Source organism: Oryctolagus cuniculus, chromosome 5, assembly GCF_051225735.1.
Source record: "Oryctolagus cuniculus isolate XC-2025 breed Fujian yellow rabbit chromosome 5, ASM5122573v1, whole genome shotgun sequence".
Taxonomy (NCBI): Eukaryota; Metazoa; Chordata; class Mammalia; order Lagomorpha; family Leporidae; genus Oryctolagus; species Oryctolagus cuniculus.
The window spans coordinates 5,451,442-5,471,694 of record NC_142871.1 but is presented as its reverse complement, the minus strand read 5'-3'; the positions used below and the strand labels follow the sequence as shown (position 1 = coordinate 5,471,694).

General features: G+C 50.4%; 1 protein-coding gene across 4 annotated transcripts in view; it reads left to right on the top strand.

Annotated features, from left to right (window-relative positions):
* The window catches only part of PACRG (parkin coregulated), a 577,440-nt gene extending 557,420 nt beyond the window's left edge, over window positions 1-20,020 (top strand). For all 4 annotated transcript variants that reach the window (XM_017345476.4, XM_002714988.6, XM_089332491.1 and 1 more), the window contains one exon: window positions 19,552-20,020. In XM_017345476.4, the coding sequence (XP_017200965.1) occupies window positions 19,552-19,712 (161 nt within the window). In that variant the 3' untranslated portion in view covers window positions 19,713-20,020. The remainder of the gene's footprint in view (window positions 1-19,551) is intronic.
* The last annotated feature ends 233 nt before the right edge of the window (window positions 20,021-20,253 follow it).

The window sequence follows — 20,253 nt, the reverse complement described above, 5'->3', positions numbered from 1 at the left end:
AGAGACTAATAATAATCTCTTCTAGGACTTTCTGATCTTCCACCTCCAACCTAGGTTTGATTTTTGCCAAGGCAGTACCTAGTCTGGTACTTCCTGTAGCAATTGCAGAATATGACCCAATAATTTCTTTAGAAAAAAAGGAATTAACTTTGTATTTTTGGTTAGGAAGCAAAAAATATTTTAATGAAAATTCCCTAAAACAAAAATGCTATTGTAATAAAATAGATGAGAAAATTGTACTTCTTTATATTAAAATATTTTTCATAAAACATTAAAAATAAATTAATGAGAATTTAATCTCATATAAGAAAGTTAATCTGGTATAATATTGCTTTATGTATGGTTATATGAAATTGCATGAGAGTAAAACAAATTATGTCATCATAATGTTGTTTTGTATCCCTTATGGAAATATTTTTATAAAAGCATTTTAAAAGCATATTATGGTGGGGGGAATATCTTAGACTTAGTGAGAATAGTACCTGTAAGCAAATTATCTTCACAGAGAAAAAAGGAAAATTACTAGAAAACAAAATTTACATTTAAAATTGGCCAATAAAAGTCAGATTACCAATGATGGTCTTAGATTTCCCAATGTAAAATGGTAGCCCAAGGAAGAGAGAACCACTGGAGAACACAGATTAGGAAAGACATATTTTCGATGACCAAATATAAACTTTTTTTTCATAGTAAGTTTTCTGACAGCCTTGTCTATCTTGCATTTACATTGTGTCAATCACAGTGGCCCAAAATTATAATTTGTAATTGTAATGATTAACCAATTAATAGTTTCATAGATAATTCAAAAGTAATAGATGAGACAGACTGATTTTAGGATTAAAAAGAAAGCAGTTTTCCTGTAGTTGAATACATACATTATAAAGAAATGTTAAAAAATGACATTTTAAAATCTCTTTTGGTTTTCATAAATATCATAGCTGAATTTCTTGATCAAAACATCCATAAAGACATCCCTTTATTTTGCATTTGGTGGTTTACATTTTATGCTTACGACCAGGCTGAACCTTCCCAGGCCAGCAGCCCTTGTCTGTAAGAGCGGGACAGTGACACCACGAGCTTCGCCAGGCTGCTGTAGGGACTGGCGAGAAGTAGCAGTCAGGATACTCCATGTGCTTAGCACAGAGCCTGGCCACAGCAAGGATTACAATGTAAATTAAACTACATGAGACTGCGAGTAAAAAATGATTGGGGCCAGTATCGCGGCTCACTAGGCTAATCCTCCGCCTGCGGCGCGAGCACCCCGGGTTCTAGTCCCAGTCGGGGCGCCAGATTCTGTCCTGGTTTCTCCTCTTCCAGTCCAGCTCTCTGCTGTGGCCCAGGAAGGCAGTGGAGGAAGCCCAGGTGCTTGGGCCCTGCACCCCATGGGAGACCAGGAAGAGGCTCCTGGCTCCTGGCCTCGGATGGGCACAGCACACTGGCCGTGGCAGCCATTTGGGGGGTGAACCAACAGAAGGAAGACCTTTCTCTATGTCTCTCTCTGTGTCACTGTCTAACTCTGCCTGTCAAAAAAAAAAAAAAATTGGATATCAGTGACATCATCTGTTTCAACATAAAACCATATTAGCTTCTATTATTATTGTAGGCTACGTCACACTGAAATAAACTTAAATACATCCCAGTTTCACTCAAAAATTTTTGTCTTTTCTATAATTTTTTCAAATTCTTCTTGGATACGAAAAGAAGAATGACATGGACCAAAATGTTTTTAAAACCAATAATCCAGAGATTAGGAGGCACCTCACCCTAGAGTGACTAGGGGTCGGCCATAGGGAATGGCTGTGTGGACTGGGTTTGACCACGCGGCCCTGAGATCCTGCGGGGAGGAAGCAGGTGGTAATGGAAATAGCTGAGGCTTCCGCTGCAGAGAGGCCTGAGAGCAAGTCCCTCCTCTGTTCACCCGTCTGTACCGTGGGCACGTCTGGAGTATCCGTGAGCGCCCCGTGAGCCCCGTGACCTGGCCCTTTTAGGGAAGTGAAAGAAGCGAACCTTCCCTGAGCGCGCCACCGCCAAGCTTTGGGCCAGCTGCTTTGCATAGTTCATTCAGCGATGCAGACCTTGTAATAATGATTAGAAAACACAGGGGCACACACACACACGCACATACACACGCACACGCATGCACACACACACGTGTATACAGTAGCTGCTTTACGTCCCCACCCGCGTGTAATCTCACAGCAACGGTCGCAGGCGGGCTGAGCGGTCATCACTTGGGGAGTCTGCTCGGGCCTTCATCACAGCCAGCCTCACAGAACTGTTAAGGAATAAGTGACCGCCCCTTAGCCTGGGGCCTGAAACCCCGCCCTTCCCCAGAGGACGATGCAGGCTCCTGAGCTGTGCCCCAGGATGCCCGTAGCCCTGACCATCTGCTAATCAGAGAGCTTTCTATGCAGGCCTGGAGGCGGTGGCTCCTTGGGGCAGCAGGACACGTTTCCGGTCGTCCCACGGCCCCGGGGCCTTAGGAGACTCGAACACCCAGCTTCATTCTGCACGGACTCAGTCTCTCCCTTCGTGAGAATTCTCCTTTGCCTTCTCACATCCGTCCCAGTTTCTAAGAACAGATTAAAAAGTGAGTCCATTTAGTTCCTTTAAGCAGGAAACCGCTGTGACAGGACTTAAAGGAACTGGGCATTTTGAGTAGTTTTATTTGTCATCAGGCTTTTTGTATGGGTAACGTCTGATGGGCTCCTAGTTAGGTGGTTCTTTACAGGATTGTTAAGTGGGTCCCTGACAGACAGCACCAGCATGCTGACTGCAGCCTGTGCCAACCTCTACAGCCTGGCGCTGTGATCAGAGCACTTTATTGTGCCCTGGTCTTCCAGACAGGACAACAATCAAAGCTGCCAGCAACTTTCCAATGCGAGACACACACACACACACACTCACACACTCACACACTCACACACACTGACACTCTCACACACTCACACTCACAACACGCACACACACTCACACTCACACACACTCACGTATACACTCACACACATTCACACACCCTCACACTCACACACACTCACATATACACTCACACACACTCACACACATTCACACACACTCACACTCACATACACACACTCTCACACTCACAACATGCTCACACTCACACACTCATACTCACACATACTCACACTCACGCACACACATGCACACACACTCACACTCACGCACACACTCACACACACATACACACTCACACACACTGTGAATTCTTCACATGGATTTCTATAAACAGCTTGCTTCTTAATTTATAGCATGACATCCTCTAACAGGCTATACCTACAGGAAAGGAAGTGAAAAAAAGTAAGAGATACCCAGATGATCCAAAATGAAGACCACCGATATACTGAAACTATTGAAATAACGACATCTGCCTTCATCAAAATTCAAAATCCTATAATGCTTGTTTTAGGCTTTAGAATACGCTCTCGATGACATGCACAACTTTCTTCCTGCCACAAGCTTTGTTTCATTAGGGTTGAAGTAAGAACATGTAAAGATCCTTTTTTTCCCCGTCATTCACAAAAAGAGGGTGGGCAAATTCATGACCAGACCTCAAAACAAAATTGGCACAACTGTGCTTCTTGATGTTTAACAGGGATATCAGTACACCCTGACATGCTGCTCCCCCAGAGGTCATGGTTAAGGTCCTTGGCATGGTTTATAAGGAGGCTCATGTTGCAGCTGTCTGCACGGCCCCTAGCCTGAAGATAAATAGCAGACTTCAGTTTCCACTGCTACTGGTCTTTTAACCTTCAGTAAGTACACATGCTCGGCTCCAGCTCCGTCTACATCCTCCAAGTTTATCTGCTGGGACATACCGGCCTCTCTCTTAGCTACCTGCCTCCAAGCCTCCAGCTCAGGCTCCCTAGAGGTCAGCAGGGTCCCAGGCTACTGCCATATTTTGAAACTCCTCATGAATTTTAAGATACAGAAATGTCAACCACACGTGATTAAATCAATTGCGTTAGGCCGTGAGTGTCTACATTTAACAAGGTAGCATCTTCAGCCTTGCACACCGAAATAGCAATGGTTTTATGCATTCACCCATTTATAGACGCTTCCATCTGAAGACAACCCTTGGTTGTAGGTGTTTGTAACCAGGAGTTCTTGCCTCTGATTAGCACTGAGGTCCCTGTACAAGGACCGTCACAGAATGGCCCAGGAAGCAAACTGGTTGGATCAGTGGGTGGCTAAGTAGGCAGTCACAAGGAAAAAGGTTAAAGCTTTGGGAAACCCAGTTCATCATAAATGTTCGCGCTTCGGGAGGTGATCATCAGACTACTCCAAGGGCTTCCTGCTGTGGCTTCCTGCCTTGGCTTCCTGGGTCTCCCCAGGGGATGTCCTGGAGGCACCGTGGCTGCCTCTGGAACTCAGGTTCTAGGGGCCTCTCTGGTCCTCTCTCAGCGCTCTGGAATCGTGCCTACGGAATCAGTCAACAAGAAACGGATGCTGGAACATCTTGTGCTCCAGCAGATCTCCGCTCCCTGGCTTCCCAGGATGACTTAAATGAGACTTTGTGTCTATTGAAAAAATACCCAATAGATAAATAGGCTACGGATAAGAACAAATCACTCTCATAAGGGACCAAAAAACACCCCACATAGCAAAAATTACATGGGAAAATGTTAAACCTCCTTAGTAATTAGAAAAATGCTAACTGAAGCAAGCTTAGGGTAACATTTCCTATACACTAAATCAGCAAACAGGAATTTTAATTATAATACCCAATGCTGTGATAAACCAAGTACGCTCATAGGTTGCTGGCAACATTATAAATTGGCATAACCTTTCTGAACAGTCACCGTGGCCATATATACCAATAACCACAAGCTGTTAATGTACTTTGAAGCCATAACCTCCCATCTGAGAATCGTTGCAAGGAAATAATGCAAGCCAGAGAAAAAAGTCCATGCACCCCGAGGTGTTCGTTGCATCATTGCCAACACGTGCGCCAGCGTGGAGGTGGACTCGCTGTCTCTGAGCAGAGGAGCGCTGAGTGGCTGTGCTGCGTCAGTGCCGCAGCTATTAAACAACCATTACAAATAGTAATGTGTGTCGCATCCATCAGGGCTGAAAACGGGGGCATGATAACTCGGAGATAGAACGCACCCAGGGGACAGTGCCTTCCAACCTCGAGGTCTTTGTGGCTCTGCACAGCGCGTCCTCCCCAGGCTGCCTTCCTGCAAAGCTGCCTCTTCTCTGCATCCAAGTCTCAGTCTGAGCTCAATTTCCCAAGGAGGCCTTCCCAGCCCGCCTGTCAGAGCAGCGCCTCCCAAGTTTTGTCTAGCACAAGGCCCTGTTTCATTCCTGGCTAGAATTCACTCTGAGAGCTGCTGTCCGTGGTTGGTAGGCTGGCTTGTCCCCCAACTCCAGAGAATGGCAGCCCCTCGCTTCCCACCCCAGCCCCCTTCTCCCTCCCTGGCCGCAGGAACATGGGGGCCAAGGTGGTCTTCCTGGAACCACAGCAGTTGAGGACATCTGAGAGCACAGTGGATCCTGACTCTCAAGTCCCTCCTTGGCCATACGAGTGCTGCCTGGTCCTCTCATCCTCCATCTTGGAGACCAGCTTCTAAAAAAAGCCCCGCTCTGAGCACTGGACTTTGTGTGTGAGCCCTGGGCTGGCACCACCGTGACAGAGAGCTTGCTGCTCTGGCCTCGACTTCCCCAGGCAAACGCTCCAGCTATTGCCGCTGTAGAGACCTCCATGGTGTGTCAGGAAAGCCGGCTTGCCAGCCCACCCCGCCAGCAGCAAGGCTGTCTAGCAGAGGGAGGCTGGGCTATGGGTTCGGTGTCGTCAGAGAGGCCACCTTTGGCCCCTGAAATTCCCACTGCTGGAGCTGCTGCTCTGGGCTGGCGGTCCATCCCTGTAAAACCATCGACATGCACTGAGGGCAAGACTGCACCCTCACACAGCGAGCTGGAAGTCCAGGAACCCAGGCCTCACTGGTAGACGCATGCAGTGGGGCAGAGTTCCTCAACACAGTGATTCCAAGAGGCTGGAACTAACTAACAGATCCCCAGCAGGGGGCCCTGGGGAAAGCCAAGAAATCCGGGAGCCCTCTGTCCAGCTCTCCACAAGCCCCTGGGATCTCTGGTCGCACTCCCCAGGGAGCAGGCGCCAGACCTGACAGACAGCGATGATGCTGTTTGCCAGGACATTTGCCCCAGTACACTCTGAGGCACATTTGGAGCTGGCCCGAGGGACCGACTGCCATGGTTTGGAAGGGTCTAGAAAAGGAGGCAGTAGCAGGGCCAAAGCAGCAGTCTGTGAGGAGACGGTGGTGGGTGCCGTGAGCTTAGCTGCAGTGCAGGGGGCAGGAGAGCAAGTTTCCTCCCGCCGCTTCCAGTGCCCACCCCGCGGGACTCCACCAGGAGCTGAGGCCCTCCAGGCTGCCTGCTCGCTCCTTCTGTGGTCAGCAGCACACACTGGGGCTCTCCCCTACTGTGCGTGCGTGTGTGTGTGTGTGTGTGTGTGTGAAGATTTATTTATTTGAAAGGCAGAGTTACAGAGAGAGAGGGAGACACAGAGAAAGAGATCTTCCATCCGCTGGTTCACTCCCCAAATGACTGCAACACCTAGAGCTAGGCCAGGCTGAAACCAGGAGCCAGGAGCTTCTTCCACATCCCCGACATGGGTGACAGGGGCCCAAGGACTTGGACTATCCTCCATTGCTTTCCCAGGCACATAAGCAGGGAGCTGGGTCAGAAGTGGAGCAGCCAGAACTCAAACCAGTGCCCATATGGGGTGCTGGCATTGAAGGTGGTGGTTTAGCCTGTTATGCCACAACACCCAGCTACTTGCCTAATATCAAATTGGAATGGCACATATTAAGTGCCAACTAGCTATCCAACCTCAAAACACTAAATAAGTAGATTTGAATATAAATCATTTTTCAGATATGAAGCTCCGTAAGAATACTACAAAAAAAATGACCTTATTGTGGCACAAGTCCCGGGCATGCATTCAAAAGTAAAACGCTCTTCTTGCTGTTGGTTTGCTGGGGACTGGCTCGTCGTGAACTGTCTCTGAAATTAGAAAAAGCAGGGAAACAAGGCTGGCAGCAGGCAGCAGGCCAAACATGAGCGCTGCTGCTGGGAGAACAAGAACCGATCTTTTCCCCATGTGTCTGGACACCAGCATCTGGACCCACACCCGCACTGCTGGGCGTGAGCTTCAGAAGCAAACTGTTTGCTCACGAAGTCCTTCGTCCGAGGCTTTGGTCAGGGCCCAAGGGGCAGGCTATCCAGGACACAAACGACAGCTTGGTCACGGTGCTCCTTGCTGAACCTGGGCACCCGTGCACCGGCCCGCTCCTGCCAGAGGGGCAGCGTGGCTCCTCTCAAAGCACTGTCTCTCTTGTGAGGTGACAGAATGAGCCCATTTTTCTAAGCAATAGAGCAAACAGTTCAACCGCGGCATTCTGTGGGCCACACAGCCTGTCCTTTGCCAGCGGGGAGTTGACTAGGGACAATCTCACATTATCTGGGAGCTACAGTATTGATGAAAATCCAGCTGCAATCAGATTGAAGCGTTGAAGTTTATCAACAGCTTGTTATATTAATAAAACACAACATATTCTCTGTGTTCACCCTTGTACATCTCCTCACAGGTATGTGCTTTGCCTGTTTCTACCAGAGAAATTAGGTGAGGGGCTTGGGGCCGTGTGGAGCTGGATGCATGTGTAGTTATTTGGGCCCAACAAGAGCCACAACCCTGTGGGGTTGTCCACATGGCCGCAACCCTGTGGGGTCCAGTTGTTTTATCCACACTGCCTTTGTCTGGACCCCCTGCTCCGAAGTCTGACTCAGAGGAAAGCAGTTGGGTGCACTGCCCTGAAACATTTTAAAAGATAAAAACGTAACTTGCGCAAATAAACATCCTTATTCAAAAGTATCACAAGTCAGCATATTTCACCTATCAGCACTTCCAACAAGCGTTAGTGTCAGTTCTTGTGCCAATGCGATTTTGCTGCCATGGCAAATTAAATGGCCACATTTAAATTTTCCCCCACAGTTTAGATGCCTCTCTCTCTCTCTCTCGCTCTGTCTTGCTCTCGTTCTCTCTCTCTCTCGCTCTCTTTTAACCACCTAGCAGAAACTTGGATTGGACCTTAGCAAGACCATGGCCATTTGTATTCACAAGTATTCCCATACTGTTCTGCTCTAACGTGCATGACACCAGCGTGGGCATCTCTCACCCCTTTAACTTGCCGGGGTAGTGGCCGACAGAGCTGATGGTCAGAGCTTTTGGACGCCGTCTCAAGGTCATTTTGAACTGAGACAGTTGTAAAAGGCTCGAAGGCTTTGACTCTGCCACTTTCACAGCAGTGAACTTGGTGCAGCACGGCAGACTGGTTTGATTTGTTCATTAAATATATGATTTCTGCATTAATTGAGCTCATTTGATGAGAAATATTCCCACTCGGTGAAATTCTCAGCTAATGGCTTGGAAATGTGTTAGAATTTTGCACCCATTAGTTCATTTTAGAATTTGCAAAGAGCAGACACTTTAGGCAAGCCGGGATACATCCCAAATAGTCGAGAAATGTCTACAGAAATGGCATAAAGCAAGAACGTGTTTTCTCATCGTACGCGCTGGCAGTGAGCTTATCTGCTTAATTATTTTTCTCAGAGAACATCCAGGCCAGGGGAGTCTTCTACTATGTGTCTGCGCTCCCACGCTGCAGGCCCTTGGTAGCAGGCTGGGTGCAGTTTGCCACGAGGCTGGTCACACACAAGGTCCTCTCCTCTCTGCATTCATTATGTAGGAGAAAGTTCTAACAACGACCATTTCCCTGTAGTTTACTGCCAACGTTTGTCAGAAACCTGAGGTCTCCAGTGTGTGTGTGTGTGTGTGTGTGTGCGTGCGCGTGTGTGTGCCGTGTGCCTCTGTTACAGAAAAAAAAAGTGAAAGCTGAACATGGGTTGCCTCTGACATCATTAATGTTTCCTGGAAACAGAGAGCAGTGATGGCAGCCGTGATTCTGGGCCGTGTTTAAAAGTGTTCAGCATCATCTAGAAGCAGTTAAAATTATTTCCAATAGATTTGCAGCCCTCTGAACAGCAATCAATAGTTCCTTTTCAATCAAAATCACTTACTCTGCTGTTTCCTGAGCTGATCGGAAATCACTCTGTAGCTGTGTGAGGAATTACATTAGACACAATGCAGATATTAAATGAAACCATGATAAAAACCCAACATTTTCTTCTTGAAGCAAAGCCTGCTAATAAAGTCAAAGGATATATTTGATTTTGCACTTGGGAAAGAGAAGTTTTTCTTCTTGCCCTGTGTTAAGGGTGGTCCATGTAAACCCCACTTTAAATCAAGCAGGAAACTGAAGAAGAGCAGAAACTCTAACTAGTGAGACCCTCTCTGTGCTGGAACTCTTTTGCTCAAACCTTTCCAAATTCTCATAAATGCTACTTTCATGGAAAACAACTCCCAAGTATGTAAATAGTGAATAAAGAATTAGAATTAGGCAGATGCTGGACACTACATGTAATATACAGCTTATTTAGAGCTGACTTTGCTAGCATCCGTGTCAGGATTTGTACAAGCAAACACACAGAGTAGTCACTCATTCTCCCGTTCATTTGCTTCTGATGTCTGGGAATGAGGTTTCTAATATAACATTCCTCATCCTACCCTCCAAAACGTAACAAAATGTAGAAGCGCTAAATAAACACAAACACCTGTTAGAGACTTGAGTGACACATGCATGGGGAGGGGATATTGCAGACTCCAGGAATGCGAAAGAGAGAAAGATGATCGTGAAGTCAGATTCCACACCGGCCTTGATTTTGGACTTGCCACAGAGCGAGGGGGAGCACACTCCCCTGGGGAACTGAAAAAGCACGCACGCACGTTGTATAGGGGCCAGGGAGAAGTCCAGGCTAGCCCCCGAGGGGGTCTTCCTGGGAGGGAGCATGAGCTGGCGTTGGCTTGTGGAGAGAGAGCGCGTCACCGAGGGCCAGGTGGCCCGTCCTGCAGCAAGGAGACATCGGTGATTCAACAGGCAAGGAAATGGTGAGGAAGATTCCACTGCAGGGTAAATGAGGAAGAGGAGAGCGTGAGAACTGGAAGACCAGCCGCCACCCAGGGACACCACAAAGGGGTCCACGCAATACGTCGTGGGCTGCACAAAGGAAGAGGGGCCACGGGCAACCCCGAGTCTGGCCCGCTGATCGGTGTGTCAGCCCTGCCCCTGGGGGCCACCTGAGGGCTTCTGTGTAAGGTCAGATTCGATCAAGGACTGTTTGAGACTCCCTGGAAACAACAGGTGTCCTGGAAGAAGACCAGAGGCTCTCCTGCTTTCCAGAGAGGTTGGCACCTGGAACGTGGACCCCTAACTCCCCGACTCCCCACCGTCTGCTGCTTGCCTTCAGCCTTTCGATCTGCTTTTTTAGGGATATGGAAAGGCCATCCGTGTACTCACAGCAGTCCTACGTTTTTCCTCCTGCAGTTAAAGATCCCGCCAACGCCTCTGCCCAGCCGCGCCAGGCGTCCCCACGTCCCTGGACGGACACTCTCAGGACGTTCAGCCCTGTAATTCCCTCAACTGCAAACCGCATGACTAATACCCACCAGATCTGGAAATAAATCGTAATAAACTCTCCCGAAATGTGAAATTAAGCCCAGGATCTTCCCATGTTCGGCGTGTGTCCATAACACTGGAGAAGAAGTCCTTGAACTCAGGCAGCCTGGATCCCTGTCTTCCTGCCTTTACCCCTGTGAAGCGTGTTCCTATTCCAGGGACTTACACAGAAGGGAAAGACAGCTCCCCGTCCACATCAGACACCTGAAACACGGCCTGAAACACAGCTTGGTGGGTGGCGGCAAGCACCGTGGCAGCCACCACCGGCCACCCCGAGCGGCTCCTCTGAGTCTCGTCCATCCATAGGCAGCGGGGAGCACCTGCCACCCCACGCATCCCCCGGTGACACACAGCACTGGAGCCTGCTTCCAAGCCTCCCCACCCCCCTTCTTGCTGCTCAGCAGATTCCTGCCTCGGTTTCTCTCCTTCCAGATCCCCAAATCGCTGACTGCTTGAAACACTTTGCTGGGTCATGTCACCTCTCTGGACTTCAGCTTCCTCCTCCGTGCGAGGGAGTAGTGACTGCGTTGCGCTCACGGGCTGTCCTTCATCTTGAAGCAGCTCATCTGCTCAAGCGACACATTGTTGTTGCTCCCTCCTGAGGTGGCACACCAGGGCACCGACGTATGGACGGACAGTTGAACTTAGACCTCCCTGGGTCCTTTCTGACACGGTGTGCTCTTTAAGTTATGTTGGTCAACAAGAACAGAGAGAACTGTTTGCTTGCCAAGTTCAAATTCAGATGAATTCAACAACGACTGAATCTGTTATTATAATTATCTTGTGAATGGATAAACTGTTGAACCCACCTGTTTTTCTCAGTATAGCTTCGAGGTCAAAATAGTCACTAATCGGAGAAGACAATAAGTTGCCCTTTTGTAGGTTTGACCAAATCATTGACGATTAGATCTGTAAAAGATTAATCTCTACATTTGATCTTTAAGGAATCGAGAAATCAAAGGCTATATAGAAGTGCTGAGAAGCAGACTGGGCAACACTGGGTAGTATGTCAACAAAGAGTTTGAGTTTGTGTTTGCATTCTTAGCTAGAATTATTTATGTAAATATTTGGCTCTTTCAGATTTTCTTAGAACTTGGTGTGAAAGCTGAATTGGATGCTTGAGGTGTGTGGCTGACTGTGACCTTCTTTTCATTTTATACAAGACCTCCATTGAATACCCACTATTTCCAATGTTTGTTCCAAAGTTTTACTGTGACATTACAAGAAGTGATGTTAGGATGGGGAGGAACCAGAGAGCATCCAAAGTTCTGTCTCTTCTTGAGACAGAGGCCATAACTGAGAAACCAGGAAACCCTGGCCACAGTTCAACAGCCAGGAAGTTACTGCACACTCCTGCTCCAAAGTGGGTGACGAGTGATATCCCAGGTCACTTGCTTGCAGGATACTCCAACTCTTACCAATGTTGATTTATTTTTTCTTTTAAAGATTTATTTATTTATTTGAAAGCCAGAGTTACACAGAGAGAGAAGGCAGAGAGAGAGAGAGAGAGAGAGAAAGTCTTCCATCCACTGGTTCACTCCCCAAATGGCTGTAACGGCCGGAGCTGCACCAATCCAAAGCCAGGAGCCAGGAGCCTCCCCCAGGTCTCCCACGTGGGTGCAGGGGCCCAACGACTTGGGCCATCTTCCACTGCTTTCCCAGGCGGTAGCAGAGAGCTGGATCGGAAGAGGAGCAGCCGGGACATGAACTGGCACCCATATGGGATCCTGGTGCTGCAGGTGGTGGCTTTTCTCACTACACCACAGCGCCAGCCCCCAGTGTTGATTTCTTAGAGAGTCCAATCTACTCAGCAGTTGGAAAATGAAAGTTGTTTAGCAAGTGTCATTGTCTGAAGGAAATTTAGATATTTAATTGTCAATAGGGCCAACCCCCTGATGTATCTTTAGTGATGGCACACAGCAGGTGGACAGGCTCCTGGAATTTTGGAGATCTGATGGTTTAGCAGCCTCTGGAGTCAGTCCCCAGCTTCAGTGTTGGCAAGAGGGGAAGAGAGTGAGACATTCAGCTGGCTTCAAAGCTTTCATCTTCAGAGGGCAGCAATCTTGTGAATTTCATTCATGTCAACAGGACCTGGGGAGACTGGGGGATTTCAGCCTTGGGCATCTGTAGCATGCCAGATGCTGTGGTTATAAGCTTTTGGTTGCAAAGCCATTAACTTTGCATCGTGCACCCACGAGCAAGACGATGGGCCAAATCCATTGTGAGGCCATACTTAAGGGAAGCCGAAGCCTGCCATTTCCAAGAATAAACACCGTCGGCCTGTGGAGCAGTGGCTAAGCTTGGCCCAGACACAGCAACACCCCACGCTCCCAAGGGGGAGACACGAGCGGCCGTTAAGCTGGGGAGAAGATTGACGTCCCCTCCGTGTTACGGAGAAAAGCTGCAAGAGCCGTGGGCAGCAGGGTTCTGCACGCAGACCACCTGCAGCGTCTCCCGTGAGGCTCCTTCTCCTGCTCGGATGGGAAAAGGAGTGTGGTCCCAGCGCTTTTCCTCCTTCCTCTCTTCCGTCCCCTCACCTCTGGGAAGGAGCTGACCAGGATTCACAGTGACTTCCCCTGTAATTATCCAAACTCCATGGGAAAAAAATACCCTTTTTATTCCAAATCTGGCATCCCAGCTTCATCTATAAAGTAAGTTGAGTGCAGACATAAACAGGTATTTCTGGCTAAACAAATTCAGGCAATTTAATCCAGGTTTTAAGGGTGAAAAGATACAGCAATGTCCCTCTCCCCCCACCTTTCCTAAATCAGGTTAAAAAGGAAAGGGTGGCTGGCGCCGCGGCTCACTAGGCTAATCCTCCGCCTTGCGGCGCCGGCACACGGGGTTCTAGTCCCGGTCGGGGCGCCGGATTCTGTCCCGGTTGCCCCTCTTCCAGGCCAGCTCTCTGCTGTGGCCAGGGAGTGCAGTGGAGGATGGCCCAAGTCCTTGGGCCCTGCACCCCATGGGAGATCAGGATAAGTACCTGGCTCCTGCCATTGGATCAGCGCGGTGCGCCGGCCACAGCGCGCTGGCCACGGCGGCCATTGGAGGGTGAACCAACGGCAAAGGAAGACCTTTCTCTCTGTCTCTCTCTCACTGTCCACTCTGCCTGTCAAAAAAAAAAAAAAAAAAAAAAAAAGAGGAAAGGGCTCAGAAACCATCCCAACTCGTAAACAGGGTGCGCCAGCCTTTCACTCGCATTGCTAAGTGGTGCGTTCTCTCTGGAGTGAGTATCTGCTGAAGAAGTTTGGTTTCATTCGACTGCAACTGGCCTCCCCGCTTAAATCCCAGCGCGCACAAATGGAACTGCTGAGTCTTCTGCGTCGTCTAACTGCGGAATCCACCACACCCAAAGGGAGACCTCCTTCCTGATCCTCCAGCAGCAAATCGGTGACAATTTTGTGTCCCTGCAATACCAGTGCCCGCTGAGGGCTCCAGCTGCGCGTATCTGCCGAGACTTGACCCCAGGCCCGCTTTCCCTCGCCACGGTGGGTGATGTCACCGCAGCCCGTAGTGGGAGGGAAGACAGCGGCTGGTGCCTCCACAGCTCACAGGTCTTGATGGGCAAAATCTTTCCACTGGGCCTTCTCACTCTTGAAATGGTTCAGTTCAGCACTTGAGATCCAAAGGCGGCATTCCTGATCCTATTCAGTGCTGCTTCCGTGGCTGCACCGACCCCACAGTCCAGCACCACAGCACCGAGGTTTGCTGCTCGCTGGGCGGCAGGTGCCCTCTGCAGCGTGCCCCAGGTGGATGAACGATCCCACGTGGAGAGAAGCTTCCACCAGGGCCTGGCCATGGCTCACATTCAAGCCCTGGGTATGCAAAGTGGCCACACTTGACAGCACATCCTCCACGCGCAAATGGCCATGGAGGCAGCGGTAGACCAAAGCAGGTGCAGCCAAACCACAATGCTTCCGCAGCAATTTTGTGCACACTTGGCTTCATGCCTGGAATTCAGCCGTAGGTGCGCAGAGAGGACTTCGATCTGACTCAGTGTCTGCAGCTTCCAGGAGGCCCAGGTGAATGTTGTCCTGGGCCTGTCAGGTTCATCTTCATTCTCTTTGTCCCAGGTATTTGCTCATTTCTGCAGCTATTTAAAGATGAGAGTGCAGCGAAGAGGTAACACAAACTGTCTTAGCCATTGAGCCTGGCGCGTGACATCCTAAGTCAGAGCCCCCGGAAGGTGGCACTTAGGGTGGCGTTAGTATGACTGCAGGCTGCCAGCTCTCATCATTTCCGGGTGCACTCGGGGGGATTTGGTTGAGTTTCCCAGGCTAGACTTTGGTGTGCCGACTTCCAAGACTCCAGCTTGAACCACGTCCAGTATGAGGGGCAGCGTCGGGATAGGAGGTTCCGCGCCCCAGGTGCCAAATGACACTGCCTCCCGTGGGTGACCCTGTCCTTGCCCGGGAGAGGACAGTGCTGCAGCCAGCTCTGGGGCCTTGCAACATTCACAGAGGCACTTCGGTCCTCAGATCGTGCCTGTCTGTTTTCCTGGCCATCACCAGAAAGTCCAGACAGACCTCACAGATGATCTCCTGTGCTTTGTGCCACGTGAGCAGCACTTCCTGGAGTAAACCGTGTGACGTACCATGTACGTATGTGTTGTCTTCCAAAGGCTTTCAGTTCCAGATAGCTGCTTTGTGTGTTACGGACCATAGCAGGGTATCTACACACTGACCCTTTGAAAGTATTCCTTCAAAAAGCATGAGAGCCCCAAAAATCCAGACGTGACTTACAAACCCAAGCGACCCTCCCCGCAGCCAGCCCCACGTCCTCCACTGGTTGCCTGCCCCGAGATGACAGCCTGAGCACCTGCCTACAGCAAACTGAGCAGTGTCCACCTCCCAGGCACAGGACCCAGCAGCAAGCCCGGCACCCAGGCAGGCTCGGAGCGTGCTAAGGCCTTGGAGGCCACACTGCTGTCCTCAGTAGGTGCTAGAGACCCCGTGGCCTAGAGGGAGGGGCTGCCAGCCGGGACGCTGCAGTTGATGGCAGCTGCCCCACGGCAGGCCTTGGTTTTCTCTCCTGATGCCCCGCCCACTCTGCCGTGCCTAGCAGAGGGCTCAGTGTACCGGCTGAACTTCCAGCCACGGCCGCTCTGGGTGCTTCCAAGACCACCAGCGGTCAGCGTGGGAATGCAATGCTGGGCTTGCTGTGATGCCTGTCCGGCACTGATCTGGGACCCTCTTCAACCACCAGAACTGCCCTGCCCTTCCAGTGTTGCTCCCCTTGCCTTTGAGTCTTGATTTTTTTTCCTTTTTTCCATGAATAGTTGTCACTAAAGGAAGGAAAGGAGGAGGTCTTCCACATAGTCTAGAAATTCAAGCCATAGAGGGAGGACACGTCATCAAAATCCGACCTGATCCCCCTCTGCTGCTGGTCCGTGTCACGTGAGCTGCAGACGTGCGTGTGAGATGCAGCCCTGTCTGATGCAGCTCCCCGTGGCAGCGGCCCTCAGTGACAGGTGTCATGATAATCAGGTCATGGTCACGGGCTGAGTTCATGCACCAGGGGTGACGTAAGTGGACAAGAGACTGGGACAGTCACACCCGCCCCAGTTCTGACCAGCAGGGCTCTGGAGAAACAAGCCATCCAGGTTGGCAGTTTCAAAAGCTGTAGGTAGAAAACGAGAGTGTGTGTGTTCTTAGTGCGTGATCCTGTTGCTCACACAAAGCAGATGCAACCTTCACGGAGCCAGTGTCTGGCCCAGGAGTACCTGGGTTTGATTCTTTGCTCAGGGCCCTTACTCCAGCTTCCCGCCAGTGCAGACCTGGAAGGCAGCAGTGGACTCAAGTGGTTGGGGTCCTGCCACCCATGTGAGGGATCTGGATTGAGTTCCCAGCTCCAACTGCAGCCCAGCTTCTGCAGGCATCGGGGGAGTAAACGCAGATAGTAGTATGCAGTCTCTCTGTCTCTTTCTCTCTCTCTCCCTCTCTCAGTCTCTTCTTGTCTCTCTACCTCTCAAATAAATTTTTGAAAGAAAATTCAACATTCAGAGCAATATACGCCCTTAAAATAAGGCTTAGCCAGGATATAGTTACACGCGAGAATCTCTAGGAATGGAAAACTACACCCTTTGCTGCACTCTGCCTGCGTTTTATCCTTTTTATAAGCACAAAGTCTGGTTTAAACCATTGCAGTAGCTCTATTTGTTTGGTTATAAATAAAACATATCTTTTCCATCCTCCATGCACCTCTCTAGCTGCTGAACATAAAATAGAATCCTAGCTTCCCAAATTGAAATGTCATCCTCCTAATCAGAATTGACAATTGTAAATAACCATCTGGTTTGCTGCGGTTTTTTTAAGCATCACATTTTGCAACAGTTCCGTGTGTATTTAAAATGGCGAGTGCAAACAGATCACCTCAATTTCAGGTTCTCAGAGAACCTGACAATGTAGCAGTTTTGAAAGGGAGACCCCATGACTCACCCTGCCTCTGCACACAGTTTGACACCAGACTGCGCAGTGTCCTCTCCCCAGCATGCAAACTAAGGGATGTGTTCCTGTTTGGCTGTTTCTTCTGCCCCAGTGATACACATTCTGCAACCACAAACTATTCCAACTCCAACTCCCTTTGTGAATAAGCGACTTCTGTTCTGTTCTGTTCTTCCATCGTTTGGGTTTACACACTGTTGAGAAACAGAAAAGCTCCACAGTTTACTTACTCCTACAGTTAAATATTTAGCAACAAGAACGACTATGAAATACAGTGCTGCTTGTCTCCGCGGCTCTCTGGAGGGCAGTGGGGGGAACAGGGCGTGTTAAGCCTTCCATTGTGTGCCTACTTGCCAACGCCCCTCTGCCTCCACCAGGAAAATGCGTCTGTTCCACCATCTCTTCAGCTCTTGACCTTTGGAATGGCGATGCCAACAAAGGCAGTGCTCATGGGCGACCAGCATGTGTCTTTGTCCGCACGGAGCTGGACCAAGGCTGTCATAGTTCTGCATCATCACCAACTGCGTCTTCCATGTGCCTTCTAGGGCCTGTGTGCTGCGGCCCCAGCTCCCCTGTGCTAACACAAGTCCTGCTACAGCCTCCCTGAGGTCAGCTCTTTCCCAACCAGGAGGAGTTGACCAGGAAGGTGGTGTAGGGGGAGAGGGACACTCACTGTGCTCCTGGGGATACAATGTTGCACCTCACAGAAACATTCTAGGTTCCCAGTCCTGAGATACAAGGTTGGCCCTCCTGGATACATTCTCTGTCCCCAGTCCTCATAGAAACATCCTCTGTTGCCAGTGGTGGGAATCTGGGGCTGCTCCTCACAGATTGCAACTCTCCCTGGTCACACCCTGTTCTCCCTGCCCCTCCTCTCCCAGATCACACCCTGTTCTCCCCCCAGGCCCCACCATTTTGGACTCCTCTGTGTCTTGTTGTCCTGCCCCTCCCCCTTCAGGCTTTCTTCCCTAACACCCTTTCTCAGAGCTGACATCAATATCAACACCTCCTCCACCCCCACCCAGCCCCCACCGGAACGCAAGTTGCCTCTCCCCTCTCTTCATTCCACTCAGACAGTGGAGGGAGGGCTGCTCCACTGCGCCCCCTCCCTCAGAGCGCCACGCCAGTCCTCACCCAGAGCCTGTTGGCCTCCAATGTGTACCTGCCAGAAGCTTTGTCCCTGAGAAGTTTATCTGATGAGCTTCTATTGTCTGTGCTCGGGTCCCGACCACTACTCAGGCCCCTTAAAATATCCTGAATGACTGAGGGGAAGGGTTTCAGGCACTGTCTTCCCTCTACTGCAAACACTTGGGAGCTCACTGTGAAATACAAGTGAAATTGGACTTAAACTGCACTGAAGGGCTCCAGCCCTGTGCGTGCCCTGGACCAGTCCTCATCCCGGTCCTCGTCCTCGTGACCCCCACAGCCCACCCTCCAGCAGGCTCCTTCCACCCTAGTTAAGGCCGGGTCACTGTAGCTACTTCACAGAGGCACGATAATGGCTCACCCACTGGAAGAATATATGTCACTGGTGCCCTTGACCTCTGTGAGTGGTGCCCAACAGAGCCCACAGTTATCATCAGAGAACAAACCGTGGAGTGTCTGGGCCTGAACCCCGACACCTGCCATCCTCGCTCCAGACAGGGCAGCGTTTGGGGGCCATCGGAAACCTGGGACACAGGCTGCGACTGAGCGTGCAGCACAGGAAGTGGGCTCTTGGAGTCCCCGAGGCCATCAAAGGCCACCACACCACTGCCCTGTCCCAGCCCCCGCCACCGCCGCTGGCCTGCCTCCCTGGTCTCAGAGACTCCAACTGCAACAGCAGGGCAATCTCCCCGCGAAGCTGTAACTGACACCTGTCATCCAAATGTTCAGCGCTCACGCAGGAGCGGCCACAGCAGGGAAAGGCTGTTTCCTGCTGCGTTTGAGTAATGGAAGTAATTGCAGATAACTGAACACTTGGATCGCTGATGGGTGCGGGAGAATGCGTGCACAGAAGCTGAGGAGACGCCGGGCCAGGCACAGCCTCTCACTACACAGTGTGTCCTTTGTGATGTACTCGGGACCACCTGACCTGACAAGAGACCCCACCCCAGACCCCCCGTCCCCCACTCCAAAATGTGCCAGGCTGTGATTTTGACAAACCCAAGGCTGAGAGTGTACTCGGTGTGTCAGGTGCAGAAGGTGCAGCCCCCGCCTGGTGATCTCCAGCTGTGGTTAACTCACTTTTGTTTACTCTGCTATGTTTTGGATTAGTTTTCATCGATTCCAACCTGGGACTTGGTACACCCACCCACCCACACACACACCCACACGTATACATATGTATGTATATTTGTCGCCATTCCTAAATCTCTGCACACTTAAAATTGTTTAACGTTTGCTTCTGACCAGCATTTGCAGAAACGCCCAGACTGGCAGGTGGGTCAGGTGGGGCTTCTTGGGAGCCCGCCTAGAGCTAACCGGCCTCTCTCTGTGTTTGCTCGAACCAGTTAACTCGGGAGACGGCATCGACTACAGCCAGCAGAAGAGGGAGAACATTGGAGACCTGATCCAGGAGACACTGGAAGCCTTCGAGCGCTACGGAGGGGAGGACGCCTTCATCAACATCAAGTACATGGTCCCCACCTACGAGTCGTGCTTGCTGAACTAACGCTCGGAGCAGCTGGGACAAGAGACGGCAGCCCCTGGTGCCGTGGCCGCGGGTCTCCTTACTTGTAACTTCTACAGCTTTCTTCTTCCAGCCGCTACAGTAGTGGCTTACGGGCCCTTGGGTTGTTAGCCCTGTTGAGAGCAAGGCTTTCCAATACATAAATAGTGCCTGTTTCTTAGATTACAATAGCGTACTGTGCTCATTTGTTCTGTGAGAAGAATCGCTTCTTTATACAGCTCGGACAGAGGCAGGGGTCCGAGTTAAACCTTCAGTTGTATAGACAATAAAACTATCATTTTCATACGCAACTCAGCAATTGCTGTTCTGTGTCTGCCGGCCCGGAGGGTGATGTCACAGGCTGTGAGGGAAGGGTTTATGCTGACCGCTTAATAGGTGTTTGTCACGGGAGACAGGCGTCAGCTCCGCAGTGCCTCTCGAGCAGCTGCGTGGAATAATGCGCTTTGACATTCAATAACACTGTGGAATCCATATTCCAGTTACAGCAGGACGTTGCCGCAGCCCGTCATAGCCTCGGCTGTGA